A 25,177-nucleotide genomic window follows, 5' to 3' on the forward strand; every position below is an offset into this window, starting at 1 on the left:
AGCCTGTGCTTACGGAGCCTGTGCTCCACAACGGGAGAGGCCTCAACAGTGAGAGGCCCGTGTACCGCAAAAAAAAAAAAAAAATTAATGTTTTCCCCAACTTATCTTGATAAAGTCTTTAGATAAATAACATCTTAAAAAAGTATTGCCCTCAAAAGTATTCCACTTAATATGTGGGAAAAATCTACTTAAAGCTACCAATTTTTCCTATATTTGAAGTTATAGAAACCGCAGTTAAAGAACATATCAAATTTATAAAGCAGTTTTAAAATAAACATTTTTTACTAGTAACAACATTTCATCACTCACTTGATACAATTACTGCTTTGGATTTACTTTGTGGTTCTATGATGTAACCTATTTATGTGTCAAAAACGCTTTATGCAAAACTCAAGAACAAATAAAAAGGAAAAGATAAGTGACTGACAAAAGTAACTGCAGTATGCTGACACACTATGCCAAAATCACCTTCCTGTCAGAGGAATACAAGGCGATTTGTATTCCAGAGGAATACAAATTTGTCAGAGGAAGCTGATGGATTATGAGAAATGTGAAAGCTTCTTGTTCTTAAAGTGTGGGGGAGAGGGAGGTAAGGGTTAAAAACTGAATTGCAAAATCTCTGTCAAATGTGGGATACTATGATCTGAAGCACATCTACGGCACTAAACTCTCACCCAGACTTTTACTTCTAGGACTTCTTTTGTAAAACACAACTGCTATGGCTTTGCCCATGATAAGTCCATGTAATAAAAATAAATGATTATATCGAGAAAAAGGAAACTGCTGCCTATCGTATGAATTTCAGTTCCATTGTAAGCCTGGATGATAAAAGGCCTGAATATGTGACTCAGAGCTTCTCTATGACTCAGTTTGCTATGGGAAAATCACCTTCCTAAATGAAAATTCTCTATTCATAAAGAAAGTCACAGGACATGTAAAAGTGATTTAGAATGCAAGAAAAGGAAATATGCTCTAATTTCCAGTGTGACAATGTACAGACTTTAATATAATGTGCCAAAATCAACACTTCTGTTCTCAAACTAACGGTTTGTGTAATTCTACCTACAGCAAAAAACTGTTTTGTTTTTTTTTTAAAAAAAGCAATAAATGGTTATAAGGGGTTAAGGGATGAAGAAATCAGGGTATTATTGTTTTATGGGTAGTTTCAGTTTGGGGTGATGAAAAAGTTCTGGAAGTGGATAGTAGTGATGGTTATACAACAATGTGGATGTACTTAATGCCACTGAACTGTACACACAGAAATGGTTAAAATGGTGAATTTTATGTCATGTATTTTACCACACACAAAAAATTCAATGCTATTAGCCTTAAAAATGAAAACATAAAAGAATAATGTGTTACTTGTTATAAATTCTTGCTCATCTAGGCTGATAATAAAACCCCCCCAAAGCAACTAAGTTAAAATAAGCACCCAATTAGATTAAGCAAACCATTAACATAACAAAAATATTCTGTCATTGTTGAAAAGACACTAGCCATGCCAGGAGGATATACTTATTAAATTTTATGCACACACACATTTATGGCCAAGATAATGATAAATTTGTACAACCACATCTTCATTAGCTAAATATCAATAGGAAGAGAAATCATGGTGGGGTCAATACATAATGCAGAACTGAAACCCTTGTTACTACAGAATCATCAGACTTGCATGCAATCTCCAGGTGTAGAAACAAAATACCTGTGAGAATGGAATCTGTATTTGAATCTCCCCCACACTCTCCCTGGTAACCCAAACTGGGCCGATTTCCATTTGCTTACCACCAGTCCTAGTACGAGGGTGCGGACTCTCTCTCCTATTTCCGGTGAAATGTCATTGCCAAACTGCTGCAAGGTAGTGAGGAACCGTTTCAGCTTACTGAGCTGCCTGGCGCCACAGGCTGGGGGCAGCTGTTGATTAGCCAGAGAAGAAGAGGAAGAAGAGGAAGGCCCATTGCTAAAGCCATTGGGCGGTGAGGGGGCGCCATTCAAGGCTGTGGGTGAATGGCTCGTGCCATTAGTTACTGTCAGAGGGCACAAAATCAGAAAGAAAAAATAAACTTACAGAGAACATGCACAAGGAAATTACAACTAAGTATCCTTCCCTTCCAATCTAGTGAATTTGGTAATTTAAAAGCTGTTGGGCCTTTTTGGTAAAATGCTTTGACTTCACAGGATTACCAGAGGCTCAGGTACTCCATAACTAAATGGGTGGACTCCTCACACCACATGAGGATATCCTGCACAGAAGCTGATAAGAAATGGGAGCCGGCTGGAGCACAGGGACAGCCTCCCATGCACACATATGCAAACACAGAACAAACAGCATTTTGGATGTCAGCCTTTTGTCCCAGGCTTACATCAATATAACAGAACTATTCCTTTCTAAACTGCTCCCCTAGAGAAAATGGACATTTGGTGGAGACTAAATTTATCACTGGACATTTTTAATCATGTTTTGTACACACAACTGACAGCTGTGTTTATAGAAGTACGACTTTCAAGTTTTAACCTTATACCACCCAATTAGAAGGCTATTTTCTCCCCCTCATATTTCTTAACCACTTCTTTAAGGAAAACACCAATTTTATGTAAGAAGCCAAAATGCATACGGTAATTATCAAAGAGTTATTTCTAGAAATCAAAAGGGGATATCTCAGTCCAACTAACAGCATGGATTGGTGGTAACTTCGTCAATTCATTTGATAAAATTTATTTGAACGTCAAGGTGATAATCCGTAAGAACTAGGCTAGAAAATTTTGCACATTTCTCACCAAAGAAAATGTTGACTTTACCATGTTAGATCTTTATCAAACCCATCTTTTAAATATAATTTTGATAAACTACCTCCAACAATAGTTTGAAGATGTTTTAAGCACCTTATTATTCTTAAAAGGTTCAAGAAAATAAAGTGGTCTCATCCCAAATGAGTACCAAAGCAACCTGTCAAGAAATGACATCTCACTAGGACCTCTCAGAGGAGGCATATGCCTATCATTGTGGCTTTGGGTAACAACAAACCAAATACAAGATGACAGGGTTACAACTTGGCACTGTTGCAGGCCCCTGCTCCTTACATGTTTGGAAAGGTCTTATAAAAGGCAGCGCAACACTGCATAAATAGCCTGGATGTGTGTTTTGCCGAACACTTATAATCCCAAGGATCTATTTTTGCCTATTAGTTATTTTTCATTCATATACAGATTTCAGGGCACACAGTCTGTAAATAGTATTATCTGAAACCAACGGCATTTATTAGTTTCACAAATCTTTGATATTTTAACCAGGACTTTCAGATGGATGAAAACAAAGCTATCTGCTATTCCTATTAAAATATACAGGAAAAAAGGGAAGTTGCTATTCTATCAGAATATTCTGTCCTTTCCTTGGATGACACAAAAAGCAATACACTCCACTGATTCAGAGCACAAGTCTAGAGCCAAGTTGAAATGGAATAAATATTTAATAAATGTCTGACAAGTTCAAGACAAGAAAGATGCTCCTTATTTCAGAAAGTTTTCTGTATGCAACTGTTGCATAGAATGATCCCTCTTTTAACTTAAGAATGTTAGATTTTAACATTACTTGTAAATAACAGAAGAAAGTGGATTAGAAGATCAGAAGTAACCTGGAAATAATTATAGCATATTAACATGTTCCAAGTCAAAATGAACAAACTAAAATAAGGAGCTCCTCATTAAGTCAAAGGAGAAGTTAACGTGGTAATGATGAGTTACAGACCAAAGGCAGTGTTCTTCATTCACTGAAATCACAGAAGACTACAACTTTGAAACAATAATGAAAAGGCAGGCAAATATTGGCAGTCATACAAATTTTACCCAAGATATGATAATTCTGTGCTCAATACCTACTCACTGGCATACAAATTATTTGTGGGGGGGGGGGGGGGTGGGGCTTCATTTCTGCATAATACATTGATGCTGGATCTTACTGTCCCTTAATTTTTATTTGCAGAAAAAAATTTAATTTGAACTTGAAAACGGAAACAGCAAATGCAGAAATGCCTACTTACACGTTGTTGGTGTAAATGAACTGGTTCTGGGAGCTCCTTGAGTTGTTGGGGGAGGTGGCATCGTGGGAGGAGTCAGCCTAGACGGGGTCTTCACATCCACAGGTGAGTCTGGCATCGTGGAGTGCTTCTCAGTCCGATCTGGAGGATGCCACCATGATCATGTTATTTTACTCCTTAAGCACCTCAGGGTTTTTTTGGTACCTCAGTTTTATAAGAGAGGTTCATCTTTTTTACAAGCAAGGTAAGAAATCCAACATCTTCTATCAATAAAATAGGCTTATCTACTGAAGCTTAAATCGAGACTTTATCATCCAAACCCCACTTAAGAAGGTGTAGCACAGATGGCAGGACCTCATTTCTAACTGGGTAATTTTACATCTTATTGTTATTTCTGGCTTAGACAGATGCTACCTTGGTAGCGTTATATGCAACAGCACAACTTCGCTTGAAGCTGAAGCCAACATTAGCAAGAGGTAAAAAATAGATGAGGAAGTGGGACGGTAATGAACCCCTCAGACAGCTCAGAAATAACACAAATCTTAGGCTGTTATGCAGGTGGGATACTGTTAGAAGTTGGCGTTTTGCAATGACTTTTTTGTAACACCTACCATCCCCTTTCCATGCTTAGTTTTCTAGCCTAACAGATGAAGCAGGCTATGTCTCCCAGACATAACCTCTCACTTCAATTTTTTTTCTGACCTGTTTGAAAAATCACCACTACATAAATGTCACAAAACGAAGTGAAGTTATTATTGACTTAGAACTTGTGAGTTTATGATCCACCATTTAAAAAATATGAAACCTGAGAAGTCCGTGCACCACAGCAAAGAGTAGCCCCCACTCGCTGCAATTAGAGAAAAGCCCATGTGCAGCAACGAAGACCCAATGCAGCCATAAATAAATAAATAAATTTTAAAAATAAAGAAATAAAATAAAACATAAAAAACCAATACTTCAATTAATAATCTCAGGCAGAGTAAGAATGGAAAAGTCCCAAATTGAGAACTAAAGATCTTTCTAATATTTTTTCATGAGTATGTGACAAGGAGAAATTTCCTCATTACCCAATAATGAACATTTGCACTTCAGGACTGTTTTATACTAAGTATACTTTTCCCTTGGAATTTTAAACTTTTTTCTCAATCTGATCTACTCAAAGAAACAGATCTCCAGTTAAAAAAAAAAAAAAGTTTTCATTTGTTTGTTTAGATCCAATTTTCTACAAACATGTGTACACATGCACACACACACCCCAAAAAATATACGAGGCGCCTCTTGTGGCCTCAGGCACAGGTATCTCCCATTTGGAGTTTTTGAAAAGTAACATAACACAGACTATTAATAAAGAATGGGTCTCTTAAAACATTATGATCACCATAGTGAAAAACTCTCAAAATTACTTGTCAATTATTAAAATGAAAAGCCCAAATTACTACTATGACAATTCCAAATCTACCTCCCCTTTATTCAAAGCAATTTCATAAGACTTGGGTTGCAATAGAACACAACTTTTGAAAGTTGAAATAGCATTGACACCGTATTAGGGAAGAATGAAAATAATAATCATTCTAATAAGAGCACTGTGAACGATGATCCAGTGACCAGTATCAGGGTCTCTATTTCTTAGTCTCTACTGCTGGCTGAATAACAATGACTGTCCCTATTGTGAATTAAGCGTTCTGAGTGAGATGATTGTGAAGATGCATGGAGAGTGTCTCTACCTTTATCGTATTGTTAAAATTTTGACCTCATATTGCTATTCCAGAACACTTAACGAGTACCAGTGAATAACTTGTTGTAGAGAAATGCAGAAGTTAGGCAGGTTTAAAACCACTTCTTTGATAGTAAAATTCATTGCACCATTTACTCACCTCAACCAACCTCAGCAACAAGGGAATAAATAGCTTTCCACTTGTGTTGCAGCTAAGGGAAGAGGTACAGCAGCAAATACAAGTCTCCCTAAATAAAGGCAAATACTTCCCTCATGCCAAGGAAGGAGGGATAAAGGGAGGCTTGCCAGAGTCAGCTGGGAGATAACAGTGGGAACTGCTGGTCCATCTGGTTTTCATTCTGCTAACACTCACATGGAGCTGTTAGCGAAGGCAGTCCAGACCCACAGATTTGAAGCACGTGGTTGCAGAGAGAGAAAGGAAGAGCAGGAGGGGGAAGGGGAAGTGGGAATAACAGAGAAAGAAATAAATAAGTATATCGAGCAATAGAAGGAAAGGGTGAGAAAGAGGGAACAGACCAAAAAGCAGGGAGAAAAGAGCTTGGAAAGGGAGAAAGCTACCCTGGACAGTTTCACCACCGCCAAAAGCTGAGCCTTGGTGGGCACAGGCCCTACCTTACTTGATGCAATTCTTGAGCAATACCTAAACTTGGAAATGTATCTTAAACACGCTTTTCATTACTCTTTTTCCAGTAGCCCCACACTAAGGAAAAAGGGAATAATAAACCATAAAGTTGACAGTGGGTTTCCTCTTCAGACTCTTTTAAGATAGTTTGTATTTCTTCTGTCTTCCTCTGCCCAATTTTAGAAATATTTTTGATATGTTCATAATTTTAATTTGAATACCTTTTGAATACCTGTCTTGGTCCACTTGTGTAACATGATTCCTATCCAGAATTTAATAATAATAATACCAACAACAATTATTATAAAATGTAGATGAACAACTTTTTTAAATTCCTGAGATGTTGTCAATATTTTAGGAGCAATAACCACTGAGCCAATGAATAGCAAAACACCACTACTTCTAACAGGGGTATACACATTCTCTCTGGAATACATGTATACGTGTATGTATTTAAGATTTTGACATTAGCCACATTTCTGTGACGGCTAGCTTCACTCTGATGAAATGGAGTTCCAACCCAGAGGTCCTACAAACTTAGACAAAGTGGGACCATATGTAACTCATTCAGTGCTGTTCAGTGCAATCAATCCAGGATTGAAATAGATGATGAAATAACCAGCCAAGCCTAAGCCATACACACACAAAAACGCTCTGGAGTAGAGAGATTTAAGATAAATTCAGAAAATGTGTTTCAAGTATGCTGCGTTCTGTTGCATTTGTTTTGGATTAATAAAAAAAAAAAAAAAACATTTTGAAATATATATTCTTGAAACTTCTATAGCAAACAGCAAAAGAGCTATGATTCGACCATAGAAGCATTTCACTCCATTTCAAATTAAAGGACATAGTAAAACCAATATTAAGTTATAATATTTCTCATGTAATTTTTTAAGTTCATGAAAATTATACCATTCTTGCATGTAATCTCTGTTTTTAGTTGGTGTAGGGGAAAGCTGACATTTACTGAAAGACTGACACAAAATGAAAAAAAAAAAAAGAAAGAAAAAAATTATCAGATCAGGGAATTATTTGTTTTAAAAGAACTGACTTTACTTCTACCTTAATGATTCACACCACTTCTAAACAAGATCTTCCCTATGTGGTAAGTTTTCAACTCCCATGGCAAATATCCAACACATATGTACCAAAGACGACTGATGCATGGAAGAAAATGTGGCATATATAAATACATTACCGATACCATTTCAATATCCAATTCAATGTCAGGGCCTTCTAGAAGTGGTATGTTTTCCATTTCCCTTTTTGTTGTTGTTGTTTTATGTGAAAAGGTATGGCATAATCTGCCATGGCACTTATTTTACTTTTAGTTAGTTCAAATAGTTCCAGATGTGTTTTTAAGGTATGAAGAATAGGCATTCTATATTTCCCTTGTTTACATACCATTCTAGAGATGATTGGTGTAAAAAGATTTCAGTATTGGTATAATGAATGGCACGACATTTTCTATCAGAGTTCATCATGTCAATTATAATAGAAGAAATATCTTGGTTTCATAGGTGTTATGGGTTGAGGAACTTTTTGGTCAATTAGTAGTTAGTCCAGAGTTAGTTTTATTTGAATAAGTGTGTGTTACAAAAGCTAGAAGGTATGCACTAAAGAGGATTAAGCCCAAGTGGAACCACAGTGCTATTAATGGAGAGGCAGGAGGAACAAAACTGGTACAGAATTTGATTTTTATTTCTCTGGAAAATTTGGCAAATACAGTTCTGACAATTGAGTCATTTAGTGACTCCAGTGATTGGGTGTGAGATGTTACAAGCAACTGTCTGCAGACTGGAAAGGTAGCCATCCAGCCTTCACAACACCACCACCTCATTTCCCTGAAAAAGACCTCTGGTAACATTCAATCCTGCTCAGAACCATTCAACAATGCCTAAGAATAAAAGTCAAATACTAACATTTTAAGCTGGATGTACTGATACAGCGGGAAGGATATTTAGCAATAACAGGAGAACTTCCAAGGTAAGTCAGACTTGGTTGCAAATGTAGACTCCTGACCATCAGTAGTGGGCCCTCAGGCAAGTGAGTTACCCTGAGCCTCAGTCCCTCATAGGAATGAGGATACAATCCTCTACCTCATCAGGACCCCACCACAGCGCCTACTCATATTAGGTACCAATACATGTGAGCTCCGTTCTCTTTGACCTTCCACTTCACGATCCATTTATGGGTTTATTTCCAGTGTCTTTCCCCCAATTCTATGCTGTCTATATAGGGCACCCTGACATTACTCCTCGGCTTTTCTGCCTTTATCATGCTGTTGTTTCCTTTATCTAGAAGAACCTGTCCCATCTTATCCATTATTCACTGCCCATTATAGATTCCACATCCTCTTACAGCTTTTCCCAGTTGCCCCAGGTGTCAACCACATCAGGTTTCCTCTGCCTCTCTTTTAGCATTTATCACAGCCCATCTGTACAATAGCTGTATATGTGAATGTGTATTATACACTCTAACACCCCAACCAGTGAAAATATTAAGCAACTTGATAGCAATTTTTTTAACTGCCTCCTTAGGAAGACATTTAAAAAATAAACACAACCATGGTTTTCACTAGAAGCATGGTTACATTCCTAATTTTTACAAATCCATTCCCTATATTCCCTATATTATAGCCAGTTCAAAGATAGCAACCCTAATCTCAAGGCAAAAGACAAACACAGAACCATCAACAGCATATAAATACATGAGGAAATAGAATACAGGTAATATGAGAAGATACTGAAAATCCAAAATTCAGTTCAACTGTGCAACCAACTTACTATGTGGTTTCAGGTAAGAATGAGCTGTTACCTCATGTCTTATCACAGGTGTTATATGAAGATTGCTATATCTGAAATACAAATCTGATCTGACCTACCCCCTGATTTAAAACCTTAGGGAGTGTCCCACTGACCACAGGACGAAATATATGCTCTTCAGCTTAGCTTATGTCACAGATACTGTTGAGTGCCTACTCAACAGCCCTTATCCCTGTCTTCCTGCTGAAGAGCTCTAATTTTGTTCAGGTACAAAATTTGGGGGGGGGGGGCAGATTCTCCTTGTTTTACATTAATCAGGTTATCACATTCCCCTTATCAGCAACAGGTTTCAGAGGTGAGTGTTGTGCTCCAGTTCTGGGCAATGGGTCATGAAGGGAGGTCTATGGAAAAGGTTCTAGGAAAGACTTCCTCACTCTCTAAACAGAGACCCAAGAAGAAAATAGCCCTTCTTCTTCTGATAGGCACTACTGTATCTATAAGTGATTCCTTCACTTCTTTGGAGTCTACTTATCATGTATAAAACTAAGCATCCTGGAATACATGACCTCAAGGATCTTTCGCAAACTCTAATATTCTCTGGTTTCTTTTTCCAGATATGGCTTATGATCATCTCAAACATAAAGGAGACTACCCAGGGCTTCCCTGGTGGCGCAGTGGTTGAGAGTTCGCCTGCCGATGCAGGGGACGCGGGTTCTTGCCCTGGTCCGGGAAGATCCCACATGCCGCGGAGCGGCTGGGCCCGTGAGCCATGGCCACTGAGCCTGCGTGCCCGGAGCCTGTGCTCCGCAACGGGAGAGGCCACAACAGTGAGAGGCCCACGTACCGCAAAAAAAAAAAAAAAAAAAAAAAAAACATAAAGGAGACTACCCAGAGAAAATATATCTGACAATAAAGTGACCACTAGACTTCCTCTGTCCACATAAATTTCTATGTCCACAAGAATATGTCTGCACAGAAACTTTTTTCCATAAACATTAAAATTAGTATCTACCTCTTGTTTTCAAATACATTTTCAATCCTCATTACTAAATCTCCATCAATGATTTGGTTACAAAACACCCTACAAAATGTCCAAATTTCCCTGTTTAGTTATCATCAAAACACTCACTTTCACAGCTCAGGTTCTTGAAAGAGTAATCTACACTCACTTTCCTTATTTCCCATTCCACCTTACGTGTACTTGGAGGGGACACCTATAAGACTTTATGCCTAGAACGTTTCCCTCCCAGTACAGGGACTTGCCATACCCTCTAATTTCATAACTACCTTGGGCACCACCATGTTCTTTCATGACCTCGTACCCAAGATACCAGTGGCTGGTCCAGGCACAGCACTTAGTCCAAGATGGGCAATCTCAGGAAAGGAAAACAATCCCAAGGATTGTTTCCCAAGGAAAACCGCACTGTCTACTGCCCTCCAAGTCCAGAGAGCAGCTCTGTGTTGAAAAAGAAGGCACCTAACAGGCAGAAAGAAGCAAAGAAGTGGCAAGAGATCATCCTTATAGTGCTTTGTAGTAAAGTTCCTCATTCTGCTGGATCCTAGGCACCAGCTGCATCTCTAAAATTCCTACAATTTGGATCTTCCAAACAATCCTAGCCAATCAGTCCCTACTTTGCCTAAAACCTAATTTGAGTTGACTTTTCACTCAAAACCAAAGAATCCTGACTAAAATAACCCTGGAATGTAGCATGGATGTATTCTCTTAACTCCCACTTGAAACTCTTCTAAATTGTTTCTTCATTATTAATACAAGAAACACCTGTATCCTTTATCTGGCATCTTTGTAGCAGCTGACACTGTTCAGGACTTCCTCCTTCCTGAAACATATTGTTCCCAGGATACCACTATTCTAACACTCTCCTCATTTTTCTTAGGCCTTCCTGCTCCTTCTCAGTCTCTTTTATGGGTTCACCCTTCTTCACCTCTGTGATAATTACTGTTATTTTCCCCCAATGTTCCTCTTCAAAGTTTCACTCTATACCTTTTCCTTAGTGATTCATTGGTGCTGGGATAGTTACACCATGGCCATTATGTAGATAACTTGTCCCTATAACTCTAGCCCTAATATCCTTTCCAAGTTCTGGAACCAAATATCTAGAACGCGACTCATTTCAACAGCCTGAATTCAAACCCTCATCATCCATCATCTCTCACCTGGCCTGATCAACAATCCATTGAATGGACTCCCGGATCTGACTATTCATCTCTGATCCATTCTCCAAAGACCTTTCATAATGCTAAGCATAAAATCCTTGTGTCTTAGTAGGGCACAGAAAGACCTTTGTGACTCATCCGGTTCCCATCCACCCCCATGCATTCAGTAACTCTTTACTGAACTACTAAGGCTCTCCAAATGCCCCTGGGTCACACAGGGTTCCACTGCATTGCATCCCTTTCCTGAAATACTCTTCACCCCACCACTGCCTCGTTAAGTCCATCATTCCTTTAAAACTCCATTTGGGTGTCACTTCAGCCAGAAACAACAACCCTCCCATCTCAGGCTGTCCCAAACTCCCCCACATTTCCCTATTTCACTCTCTAGTTCCTCTTACGGCACTGATCACACTGTACTTAGAACCAACGTCAGTCTCTCCCACTAGTTCATAATTTACTTAAGGGAAATTATGACATATGATTTGTTGTTAGAGCCCCAGCACTTGGCACAGTGCTTGACACATAGAAGGTGCTCAACACATTTAATATTTTAAATGAATATATATTGCTATAATGTCATAATGTAGGCAGATGGGGTAGGGTGTCCTTGGAGAAAAAGAACCAGATGTAGCTTTTTGACATAAGAGAAGCCATTTTAGACCCAAACCATTTTGTGATCTAAGCCTGGCCACAATGCTTGTCCCTGAATAGGTCTCAGTAATTAATGATTTTAAGGGAACAAAGGAATGCAGGAACAGAGGAAAAAGCAGTCAAGAAACAATAGTTCAGCAATAAATCAGAGTCCTAGTTTCTCCTCAAGGGATATACATAACCATCTTATACATATCTTGGAGTTGTTTTACAGGAACTAAGGCCTCCAATCCAGGTGGAGGATGGTAAGGTAAGACCCCAGAACCTAAAGAAAGATGACGTTGACCTTTTCTGACCCTCGTGACTTCAATCAACTAAAGCTTAGTTTCTGTCACGCTCTGCCCCAATTCTATGTAGAATTCTCCTCTGCTCAAGCCCCATCATGAATATGCATGTAGCTTAAAACTCCCCCAGTTTTGCTGTTGGGGAGACACTGCTTTGGGAAGGATCTCCAGTGTTCTCCTTACTTGCTGCAAGTAATAAATCCTTCCTTTTCCCGATCTTTGGCTTGGTTGTGTCTTTTGCAACACCCACCAAGAGGGGAACCCAGTTTTCAGGTAACAATAAGGCATGCCTTTAGTCACAATTTTGAAACACTAGAACTTTCAAGAGACATGACAGATTTAACTTAAGATACAATCATCTACATCTTTTTTTCCATCCTTAAAAAAATTCTAAAATGAATTTCTACATTAAGGAACCAAATATAAATCTTTGAACTGGATTATTGAGTTCACCAGTTTTAAAATGCCTTTCAGCAATTACAATATATTTCCTAAAACCTTTTATATTAGAAAAGGAGATTTGTAAGGCAATTTATACACGTATGACATAGTCTGAAAAGCTCCCTTTTTTACAATAATAGTATCAGCGTAGTCATACATCATACATATGTACATTCAAAACAAAGAAAAAAAAATTATGAATCAAAACCAATTTTTTCCACATTTCAAAGTTTTCCTGTTGCTTGTCTATGGATTGGTAGGATTATAGATTATTTTTAGTTTCTGTTATCTTTCTTTTATTTAAAGTTATGCAATAAACATGTTTTATTTTTACAAGAAAAAAAAAAACCCACGAAAACCCTTAGGATAAATCACCTAAAATCAGGCATTAGGCACTATGCCAAATGCCCTGCATGCTTTATCTCACTTTAAAATCTCACTATGAAATTTGACCACCTTATATAAAGGAAATGAGGACCAGAGAGGGTGGATAATTTGTTCGAGGTTACAAGCTAGAACTTACTCCAGGTCTTCTCAGAGTTCATTATCATCTAAAACTAATACTATTTTACATAAGATCTAGAAAACTGAAATAAAGAAACATTCAGTAAATATTAAATCTAGAGACAGCATTATACTAGAACTGCACCTTCCAAAACTACTGTACTAGCCACATGTGACCATTTAAATTTTAATTAATTAAAACTAAATAAAATTTAAAATTTAGATCCTCAGTCACACTAGCCACCGTTCAAGTGCTCAACAGCCATGGTGACATGGCTACCATACTAGAAAGCCCAGTTATAGAGTATTTCTGTCATCATAAAAGGACAACACCGTAATCAAATAATGGCTCTGAAATGCTACACAGAGGTGGATAGACCTAGAGTCTGTCATACAGAGTGAGGTAAGTCAGAAAGAGAAAGACAAATACCGTATGCTAATACATATATATGGAATTTAAGAAAAAAAAATGTCATGAAGAACCTAGGGGTAAGACAGGAATAAAGACACAGACCTACTAGAGAATGGACTTGAGGATATGGGGAGAGGGAAGGGTAAGCTGTGACAAAGCAAGAGAGAGGCATGGACATATATACACTACCAAACGTAAAGTAGATAGCTAGTGGGAAGCAGCCGCATAGCACAGGGAGATCAGCTCGGTGCTTTGTGACCACCTAGAAGTGTGGGATAGCGAGGGTGGGAGGGAGGGAGACGCAAGAGGGAAGAGATATGGGAACATATGTATATGTATAACTGATTCACTTTGTTATAAAGCAGAAACTAACACACCATTGTAAAGCAATTATACTCCAATAAAGATGTAAAAAAAAAAGAAACAAAAGCTCCGTGGGAGGAGTCCATGGAAGTGTCCATGCAGCCTGAAAGTGTGGGGATGGGGGGAAGGAGTGCCTTTGGCCTCATCCTAAACACCTCCCATTCCCATTCAGATGTTTCACTTGTTTTCTAGGTTGAGCTTCTGCATATGATTTCATTTGATGGGTAAAAGGAAAAATAAAAGTTTGAAACCCAATGACTAAGATAAGTGAGCTCTGAGGAAGCAGGAGAATAAGTCGCTCAGTCCAAGTAATCAGTAAACATTGGGATAACTATGCTAATGAGAACAGTGCCAAGGGTTCAGTCCTGGAACAAGCTGGTCAGCAGCTGAGTCAGCAGCTGGTCCAGAAACAGGGATGACTGCCTAAAGCAGGACATCATGCCTTTAAAGAGCATGAGTTAAGATGGAAGATGGCAAAAGAATAAGGTAAATCCATACTAATCTATCACAATTTCTAGAAAAATAACTCAAAAATCTTGTGTCATCTCTTATAGGGACAATGCATTTCCCTTCACTTCCTCTATAGCACTTAAGTAGCTAGTACTTGAAATATTTATCTTGTTTTTGAATGTTCCCCCAATCACAGTGTCAACTTCACAAATGCAGAAAATTTTGACCTATTTTGTTAACTCCAGCTTCCACAGCATTTAGAAGAGTGCCTGAAATGGTAGGCACTTGATAAAGGCTTGTTGAATGAATGAATAAAGAAAGTAAAAGCAAGGAAAAAAGTAAAGCGAGTTTCTGACAAAACAGGCAGAGACATATTAGTAACTCTATGGTTACCCAGAGTGGGCCAGAGGATGAGTAAGCAGACAGGAGACATGCTGAAAGCACACACTCATTTAAATGGAGTAGAGGCCCAACATAGTCTAAACCAGTTCACTCATTTTTGACAAAGATGACCTGAAGCCCACCAAGAGAAAGCACTATAAACATTAATAAGTACTCAAATGGTGGTTCTAGTTAGAAAAATCAATTACTAATTTCATAAAGTGTGGAAAGGAATGTGGGTCTTATGAATACTGGCTGACTCCAGGCGTTAACTGTATGTATAAGCTCCTTAGAAATGTCATCTCGCCCACATCTGTTATTACCTTCACTCCAGTGATTCTGCTTCAGAGTCTAATAACCACTTCCTGGAGGTAGCTCCTGGAGCCACCAAGGGGATATCAAGCAGCCTGGGGTTAACTATGGTACTTTAACCAGCATAGTTCCACATTAATCTGTTTTAAGATTTAATGTATTTTAAGATTTCGTTTGGAAAAAAGGGACCTCTTGTTTAAGAAAGACAAGTTTGAAACGGCTGGCACAGGCAACTAGCTGAATGTTTGCTGAATGACTGTGATAAAAACACTAAGGAAAAAACCACAACTCCTAAATACATAGAAAAGTAACTCCTGCTTGCATAAAGAGCAGAGAAAGACAAAGGCATCACCAAGGGCCCATAAATTGAACATAAGCATTTATGTAACACCCTGCTGCCAAAGTGCAGATTATTCCAGAAGGTGAAAAAAAATCATTAGATAGTGATCCAAACCTTTAACAATCTCAAAGTACACACAATTTTTTACTCCATCAAGATTTGTCTTATTTGCCAATGACAAAGAAGGCTATAGAGCCAGCTCTGAGAGCTGTCGCAGAAAAATGGCAGCATACACATCCAGCTGCAGTCAATTACGATTACCCAGATAAGACTTAGTAAATCTAGGCAGAAAATTAAGAAGGTGCCCAGAGTATGTGCCCGTGACTAAATCACAGACAAGCAAATAGCAGAAGCTCAAATGAATATTTGTTGAATTTAATTGAATGTACTCTTAAAAATAACCAATCGGTACCGTTAGTGTAGACTTCACATAATAGGAAATGGGAAAGCACAGAGAGTTTTTAGGCAGCTGAATTATATACTCATTTTTATATTATAGGTATATGTGGAGCAGAGAATAAATAGGGTAAGAAAGGCAAGAGGACTGGATACCAAGAGTGTAGGCAAGAAATGATACAGCATCCAGCATGCAAGCGGCCCTAAGAATGGAGAATAGGAGGGAGATTCAGGAGACATTTTAAAAGTCTGTGTCAAATTCACAGAGCTTAGCAACAGAATAAGATACACCTTGAGTAAGTAGGAATCTAGAGGTGCCTGGCAATGTCAAAAAGCAAACCCAAACACAACAGGAAGAACCATTTGGAAAAAAGTTCCATTACATCATAGTGACTTAGAGGGATTCCTGCAACACTCTGTTGTTCATATATAAAACACATTAAACATCTTCCTGTCCTCCCACAGGTGCCACCATCAAATTACTCTCCCTCCTAAACGTGTTTCTCCATCTCCATCACCATCCTCGGGCACTACCATCTTTCAATGGGACATTTTCAGGAGCTTATCTTCACAACCCCTCACCCCGTAATGCCATCTGTTTACCATACAACAGATGGAATAATCTTGTCAAACACAAATGTATTCACTCGTCTAAATAACAAGCATTTATTCAAAAATATCTGAGCCATCTACAAAGTGCTAGGTACTATTTCATACAACAGGGAGAAGGCAATAAAACAAAGGGAAATCACTGCCCTCAAGAATTTTATATTCTAATGATCAGATCAAGTTACTACTCTAAATACTTGAAAGTGTTTCAATGGTTTACCATCACTCTTAAGATAATATCCAAAACCATTTAAGTGACCTAGAACAGTAGATAGACTTAGTCTCTGCTTACCTCTCCTCTCTTATCTCACATCTCATTGGTTTAATCAGTTGCAAGTTTCACCTCACCTCAGGGCCTTTCACTTAGCCAAGAAAACCCACCTCGGCTCAAATTCACTTACTCAAAGGTGTCCCTGATCACCCCTCCCCCCCCACCCCTTGTGTTATAAACTCTATTGTACCATCTAACTGTTGCTTACAGAGCTTACAGAAACTGTTAAAAATAATTGTACAATTACTTGTTGTCTAACACCCCCTACCAGACAGGACATTGCTCCATAATGGCAGGGAGCATATCATTTCAATATCATATATCAACTCAGTCCCAGAATTTATCACACTGTTAAGAACCTAGTATAAGTAAATTGTGGATAAAGACATTTTCTATTTAAAAATACAGATGTGGAGGTACAAGTAGAGCAAAGCAATTGGATTCCTTAGTTCCCTTAAAAGGAATTTCAAAATTTCTTCAATGATAGAGATAATAAAACAATGGTGATAATAATAGAACCAGTCTCTCAAATTCATACTTAATCCCCACTGCAATGGGGCTTCCACCAACACCATTCCACTCAAACCACTCCAGCATAGGTACAAACTTTTTTGTGGTTAATCCAAAAGATATTGATCAATCTTTATTTTACTTGAGCTCTCAGCAGTCTTCGATCTGTCCAGCCACTTCTTACTCCTTTTCTCCTGTAGTATCATTCTTCTAGCTGTCACTAGGAGTTTCACTGAGTTCTCTCAGACCCTGGCCCCTCCTACGAGCCAGGGTCTCACCTTCTCCTCTTCTTAACTGCCTTCAACCCCTCTGCTCTCTCCTGGGAACCAGATGAGTTATCTAACTACTTGCTTAACAACTCTACCCAGATATCCCATTGACAGCTGTATTTAGAACCAAATCTAACATCTTCCTGAGGAAATCTGTGCCTCCTCCTGTACTTCAATCTCTATCTCCAAGCCCAAAAGGCCACAATCACCCTAAGCCTCCTCCCTCTGCACCATCCTCCTTCCACATCCAATCCATGCCCAGTATCCTATCAATTCCACTTCTAAATGTTGACACTTTTAGGATCCACCCTCAGTTAACCTCTGACTTGGGTTCAGAACCTACAGAGCCTCTGAATGGTTTTCTTTACCTCTAGTCCCTCTCTGCTCAAATCTTCTCCTCTTTGGCTCCAGAGCAATATTTTTAAAATATGAATTTGACAAAATCTTCTTAAAATCCTTCTATAATATATAATCTATTTAAAATCTTTCTACAATTTTAAAAGTCGGTCAGGGAAAAGAATGAAGGTTCTTCTCTTAACTCTGTATCTCTGATGTCTAAAAAAGGACCTTATACACAGTAGGTCCCTAGTTTGTTGTATTAAGCCATTTAAAAAAAAATTAAATTATCACGATGTCCATTCTACTCCCCTTTGGTATATACTGTAATCATCAAATATAAAGCAATCCCAACTAAAATACTAATATTTTTTTTCCAGAATTTTACAAATGTTTTAAAAGTTAATTTGAAATAAAAATGAAAATAGCTAGGAAAACCAGGAAATGAAATGTAATGAGGAAACTGAATCTAACATTTGTTAAAATTCACCATACAACTACAATTTGAACAATGTACTACTGGTATAGAAACAGATAATTCAGCAAAATAAAAGCTGAAAAGCAGAAAAACTATAAAGCTCAGAAATGACTATATATCTAAGAATTCAGTATATGGTAAAGATGACTTCTAATATTAGTGAGAAAATGATAAAGCAATTCAATGAACTCTCTTTGGAAATACTAGACAACAATTTGGAAAAAATGAAGTAAACCCCTGTCTCATATACAAAGTCATTCACTTCCTATATGAATAAAATTTTAATATAAAAATTAAAAAAAATACTAAATATATAGGTATATACTTGTTTACTCTTAGGACTGGAAAAGAGAGTCTAAGCTATAAGAAAGGCAGAACCAATAACTTATTAATAAATTTGAGTACAGCAAAAAATACCATAAACAAAGTAAAAGGCAAGCAACACCCAGGGAACAAATATTTGTTATGTGACAACAATGAATTGATATCCTTAATATATAAATAGCCCCATCGAATCAATAATTAAAAGTCAAAAAGCCCATCAAAAAAAAGATTGTAAAACAGCAGGAATAGGAAGTGCACAAAAGAAAAATAAATGACCTATAACCCTATGGAGAAAAACATTTAACCTCACTAGTATTTTTTTACATTATTAAAACAAGATACTCTTTAATCTAACAGACTGACAGATTTTTAAAAATGATAATATAGTATTACAGTACAAACTGGCACTTTAACACTTTTGTAAAATGATACCCATTTTCCTACAGGACAATTAGGCAATATGTACCAACTGCCTTTAAATTATATATATCCTTTAATATACCAATTCCACTCTTTAAAAATTATCCTAAGTAAATAATACCAAGTGTACAAAGATGTTTATAATGAAGAAGACTGGAAATAACCTAGTTGTCCAACAATGGACATTTGGCAATTCAAATTCTAATAGAACCATACAGTAGAACATGATGATGTGTATATTTACATGGAAAGATACTACAAAGATACATGCTTTGCAAGATCCTGTTTAAAAAAACAACTATTTTAAGACAGTTATAGATGGATGGATGTGTCTGTATTTGTGTTCACAGGTAAAAGTCTGGAAGGATATGCATACAAAGGATCTATATCAGAAATATTAAGAGTGGCTATCTGTTAAATCAGTGGTTCACAATGGGGCAGAGCTTTCAAATATACTGTCGAACAGTCATGCTATAAAAAGCCTTTTTCTTTTAAATTTTTTGCTCAGTTTTAACACTGTATATAAACAATTCTAAGACCCCTCTGTTTTTTCTTTATATCATCTCTGAAACTGGGATAAGTACTCTAAAACCATGGAATCAAAGCATTATTCATGCTAGTGGCAGCACTTTTTTTCTGGGAGCACTTTTTTACTTGTAAAATAACCATGGGCCTTAAAATCAATTTAGATAAAATATAGCACACCTAGATTTTTCTAGAAATGAAACTAAATGTGAAAAAAATTGAGGTAAAAATATACTTCGCTCTATTTGGAAGTCTACCAAGGCTGTTCAGCTTCAGTTTGAAGGAGCAAAAAATTGGGATTCAAGACAACCAAAAGGGGGAGGGGAGGAGTCAGGAGGTAGGGTTCTCTACAGGGGCTGTAGCACAGGAAAACCCTTGAACATGTCACAAAGGTAGAAAAAGTGCCTTATTCACCTCAGTATCCCAATCATCTAGCAGAGCCTAGCACCAGTGTTTACTGAGTAAAGGGATAAATGCTCTTTTAGTAATAAAGAAGTCCACACACAGTACAGACAGAAAGGAAAAGACCTACAGATCACTTAGCAGGGGAGAATCCAGAAGTATAGTAGCACACCATGAGAGCAAAATCCCCGAATAAATGATCAAATTCTTTATAAACCGTTCAAGGAGCACCATACAACATAACAGAACCCTGCACTTTAAGCAGTTTCACTAAGTTGTCTAGAGAAGGGTTCCCAAAGACAAGTTTGGACTGCCTATGAATTACATTAGCAAATTCTTTGCATATAATAATATTTACACACCACATGGGAACTGAAGGTTATGTGTTTAAATGGACATTTCTCTTTGACTTAATATGGTCAATATATAAAAAGATCAAGTCTGTAAATTCTACACAGTTGGGTTAATTTCACATTTACTATTTCTTAATAGATTCTGCCTCAGTTATAATACAATTTTTCATGGAGGCCCATGACCTTATTTAAATTAATAAAGTAATTCAGAGAATGTACCCTAATTAATTCTTGCTAATAAATACTCCCTAAGGACAGAAGCTCAAGTTCTGTTTACTAAAGAAATAACTGTATATGTATATTCAAATGTATGTAAGTAAGTCCATTTTCCCTTATAGCAAGACACTTTAAAAGCAATCATGTCTTTTAATCTCAGGAAGACCATCAGGGAACCAAGAATTATAAAATTCTATCTGGCTACAGTCTGAATGACACATTTTTACAATACACATCACCTCAAGTTCTAGGGATGTGCCTCAAGTAGACATGTAAATAAATTCAAGTTATTAAGTCCTTAATGTAGCCTCATCTATACATATACTTTAAATGTGGGTAAATATGTTATTAAATTAAGATGACAGTCTAAATTCCCATCCATTTACTAGGAAGCATTTATATTTCATATAGCACTAGAGATGTCTTCTCTGAGTTTATGAAGAATTATAATGGGAGGAAATCAAACCAAACATTGATGGACAACTGCAAAGAGCATTCCATGTACAAATGAAAAATGTTGCTTGCAAGAGATATATAAGATCATTTTCAAAAGTACGACCTTCTTGATACTCTTTGTCAGATAAATTAATCACAAAAGTAATAAATGTCTAAATACTAAGGAAGCTGTTCTCATTCAAGGTTCACATTATTATTAACTTGTTACTAACAATAACTCAAATTAGAATATACCCAAAATCACCCCTATGATAATATCACTACTACTACTTCCTTAAAAAGCAAAGGGGTAAAATTTTTGGCACATGGCGAACACCAGCACAGAAGTCCACTCTCATTGTGAATGTTGTCATTCCTTGAGCAGCAGCAAGAAAAAGATGCTGGGAATCTCTGTTTTGAGGGGTCAAACCAGTGCTTATTACTACGTGCCGTTCCCTTCTCAAAATTACTGCCCAGGATACCTCAGGAAAGTTACTGGAGACTAATAAACCATTTCACAACTCTTCATCATCTCTCTCTGAAAAACAATAATTTACTAGTACGAGCTTAGATTTGCAAGAAAACACTAGCTTTTGCCCTGGTAGATCATATTTTATGTCTACTTGGCCTGACTCTAGGCAAAATTATGAAGTCAGCAACGTTTATCTTCAGTGTCTCCCCTTTCTCTTTGGTTTATCTTCCTTTCAGTACCTCCCACTATTCCTCACCCACGAGAAATCTGTAACTCTTATCCTACCCCTTAGTTTAAAGACAGTAAATCGCGACACCCACCTGGACCCAACGTCCGGAGCTTCAGATCTGTCCCAAGTGTCTACTTCTGGGACTAAAGTTGCAGTAATCATATAATGGCAGTAACTAATTACAGTGGCGCACGCACACACACACACACACGCACACACACACACACACTTTTCCTCATTTTGTGACTCAGAATTACCTGAGTTGAGGGGCAGAGGGAAGGGTAGAGGAAATGCAGAGAGAAAGACCATGCAGTCGAATGGGGGAATTTATCTTGTTCCTCTCTTCTGCCCCGCCCTGAACACATTACTGAGTGCTCAGTAACACCTAACCCTTTAACAAACAAATATGGTCCTTCTCTACCTTAATTTGAAGGATAAGCTGTTATAGGTCTTTTATAGCAGCAGTCGCCAACCTTTTTGGCACCAGGGACCGGTTTTGTGGAAGACAATTTTTCCATTGTGCGGCGGGGGGGAGGCATGGTTCAGGCGGTAATGGAGCAATGGGGAGTGGCAGATGAAGCTTCGCTCGCCTGCCACTCACGGGTGGGGGGACGGGGGGTCGGGGAGGCAGTTGGGGATCCCTGTTTTATAGGGCCTTCAGGAACCAAGGAAGTATCAGTGGGAAGGACAGGACAGTATCACAAACAGTTCTAGGCAGTTACATACTGAAGGATATAATCCAATGTCTATAGAACACCTATTTATGAATATGATAAATACTAGAAAGTTACTATTTTCCTTCTCCCCTCTACAAATGGTCAGCTCACTTTCATCTTTTCTATTTTCAACATCAGTGTCACCTCCTGAGGGCATCAATCCTCCCCTGGCCATCCAATCTCAAGCAGGTTTTTGTGCCCCTTTGTTTCCTTCACATACTTGGAAAACTCAAAATTCTTTTACATCCTTTTCCTTGGAGTTTAGTGGGCTCCCACCCCAGAATCCCAGCCCCAGCACAGTGTCTGGCACAGAAGTACTACAAAAGATCTGCTAAAACAAAATTTTAAAGACAGAATTGTAACTTTCAAAGAGGCAACAGTAGAATGTGAACTAGTTATGAAACCAGTAAGAAAAGAAACAGGGAGATGTCATGAACCAGAAACACAAAGGTAGGGTTAATAACCATGAGCTCATGATAAGGTCAAGGTTAGATGGGCGGTGTGATAAAGCAAAGAGGAAAAGCTGAATGGGACAGAGAAAATGAAGAAGGCTTTCCAGATTAAATAAGCCTGAGCATGTCCAGCCTGGTTGGGCCCCAGACAAGATGAGACAAGAAAGACAGTAAAACATGAGGGTGCATTAATTAATCTTGAAGACATCATTTGACTTGCCTCAATCCTCCAGCCAAACTCTGATAACCTCATGCCCTATTTAAGCAAATAAAGTGAGGTTATCAGGCATAAAGCCCTGCAAACCTCACCCTCAGAACTCCTGCTTATCTGCACCTGAATCTTGAGTTTCAGAAGAGGCAACTTCTGTCTCTAGAGGCTTCACTCTACCAATCATTCCACCCTCTCTTTAACTTGAGCTTGTCTCCTAGAACCTAGGCATGCTCAAATCTCTCCCACCAAGAACAAACCAACCCCTCTCTCCATGTAGATGGTGTTCCCTCCATCCTTCCACTGGCAGGCTTCTGAAGGGTAGACCTCACTGGCTCTGTCTACATCATCTCTTCCATCAACTTTGCAACGCACCACAAACAAGCTCCAACAAAGGGACAGAGATTTGCTGGTAACTACTGACATCTTCCTTCCAGATGGCCAAATCCAAAATGCAATCTAGCCCCTCCCAATTAACTCCTGGTCCCTCTGCAGCATTTCACACTATAGACCTCTCCCTCCATGAAACTCTTTGCCCCCTGATTTCAATGAGACCTGACTCTCAGATGCCCTGGTAGTCACCAGGGTTCTTTTCGAGGCTTTTCTCTCTTCACACCATACATTTGCCTCCATTCCAAAGGTTTTAGCTATCGCCTCTGACTTCAAATCAAGATTTCCAGTACACACATCTCTACTCAACAAACCTGTGATCTAGCTCCCTGTGGAATATCTCAGCAGTCATATAACAGATAAACCTGAAACTTAATGCTCTCTTGATGAATTATTCACTATTCTGGTTGATGGCAAGCAGTTGTCCAAATAAGAATTCAGAGTCATCCTAGACACCAAGACTCCCCAGTCCCTGGCTCCACATCCAACCGATGTATTAGAGCCCTTTGGTTCTCTCTAGTTAGTACCTCTAGAGCCTGCTGATCCCAGCCTCCTCTTTTTCACTGATACTGAAGCCAATCATCATCCTACCGCACCAAGCAGACTGCAGATTTCATCTTCTTCAAGTTACCTTGTACATCACTTCCAAAGTGATATGAACATTCAACCCAACAATATGATCCCTCTGCTTAAAAGCCTCCAGTTGCTTTCCTTTCTGCCACTCCAACCTACAAGACAGATGTCTACTTCTGATACTTCCTCATGCTGTAAGCTCTAGCCATGCTGGTTCATGCCTTAGCATTCCTGTTTTATGTTCTTCCCTGTATTTAAAATGTCCTCTGGCAACAAGAAGCTTGTGATTTTTCAAGACACAGAAGAAATGCCACCTCTTCCATGAAGGCTTCCCTCATTACCCTTGTTCCACATTCAAATTAGAGAGAGATGGTCACTCCCTTCTTTAGGCTCTACTTTGCATATATCTATTAGAGAACTTAGCATCATCCAATTGCTGTGCTTGCAAGTGTGTGTCCAGGTGTGTAAACTATGCACACACACACATACATTCCTTAGAAGACTAGGCCCACATCCTATTGATTATTCCACCCCAGCATTCTGCACAGAGCCTAGTAAGTAAATGCTTAGTAGCTGGCTCTGAATAAATATTCGATGGTAAACTGCTGTAAGTCAAAAACACTAGGATTTAGGACAGCAAAGGAAGGAAAGTCATCAAGTTAAAAAAAGAAAATCACATAAGGTGAGAAAGAAAATAGCATTTCTACATTAGATCCTGCCCTGAACCAACTGGGAGTTAGAAGGTCTGGCTCTCTGCACTCCAAAGCTCTCTGCTCCTTCCCCTGTCATAACACAACACACATCTTATTGTAAATAATTTTATGTGTGTCCTCCTTGCTTGAGTGAAATGTCACTACTATTACTGTCAAAATATCTTAATAGCAATTATATTTTTGAGCATTTACCAAGTGCCAGGTACCTTGCTAAATGCTTTACATATGTTAACTCATTTAATTTTCACAATAGGCCAGTGCTGTGAATGTTATTAATATTACCATTTTACAGATGGAAAAACTGAGCCTTAAAAAGATTAATCAATTTGCCCATTGTCCTACAGCTAGTGAACAGGATTCAAAGCCAAGGAGTATAATTTCAGGGCCCATGCTCCTGATTCAGCTACTATA

At 38.2% G+C, this 25,177-nt stretch overlaps 1 protein-coding gene across 4 annotated transcripts in view; it reads right to left on the reverse strand.

Moving 5' to 3' along the window:
* RUNX1T1 (RUNX1 partner transcriptional co-repressor 1) overlaps nt 1-25,177 on the reverse strand; it is a 137,757-nt gene that overhangs the window by 52,915 nt on the left and 59,665 nt on the right. For all 4 annotated transcript variants that reach the window (XM_019925153.3, XM_073794586.1, XM_073794588.1 and 1 more), the window contains 2 exons: nt 4,038-4,175; nt 1,786-2,027 (listed from right to left, as the gene is read on the reverse strand). In XM_019925153.3, the coding sequence (XP_019780712.1) occupies nt 1,786-2,027; nt 4,038-4,175 (380 nt within the window). The remainder of the gene's footprint in view (nt 1-1,785; nt 2,028-4,037; nt 4,176-25,177) is intronic.

This window comes from Tursiops truncatus, chromosome 17 (assembly GCF_011762595.2).
Source record: "Tursiops truncatus isolate mTurTru1 chromosome 17, mTurTru1.mat.Y, whole genome shotgun sequence".
Classification (NCBI taxonomy): Eukaryota; Metazoa; Chordata; class Mammalia; order Artiodactyla; family Delphinidae; genus Tursiops; species Tursiops truncatus.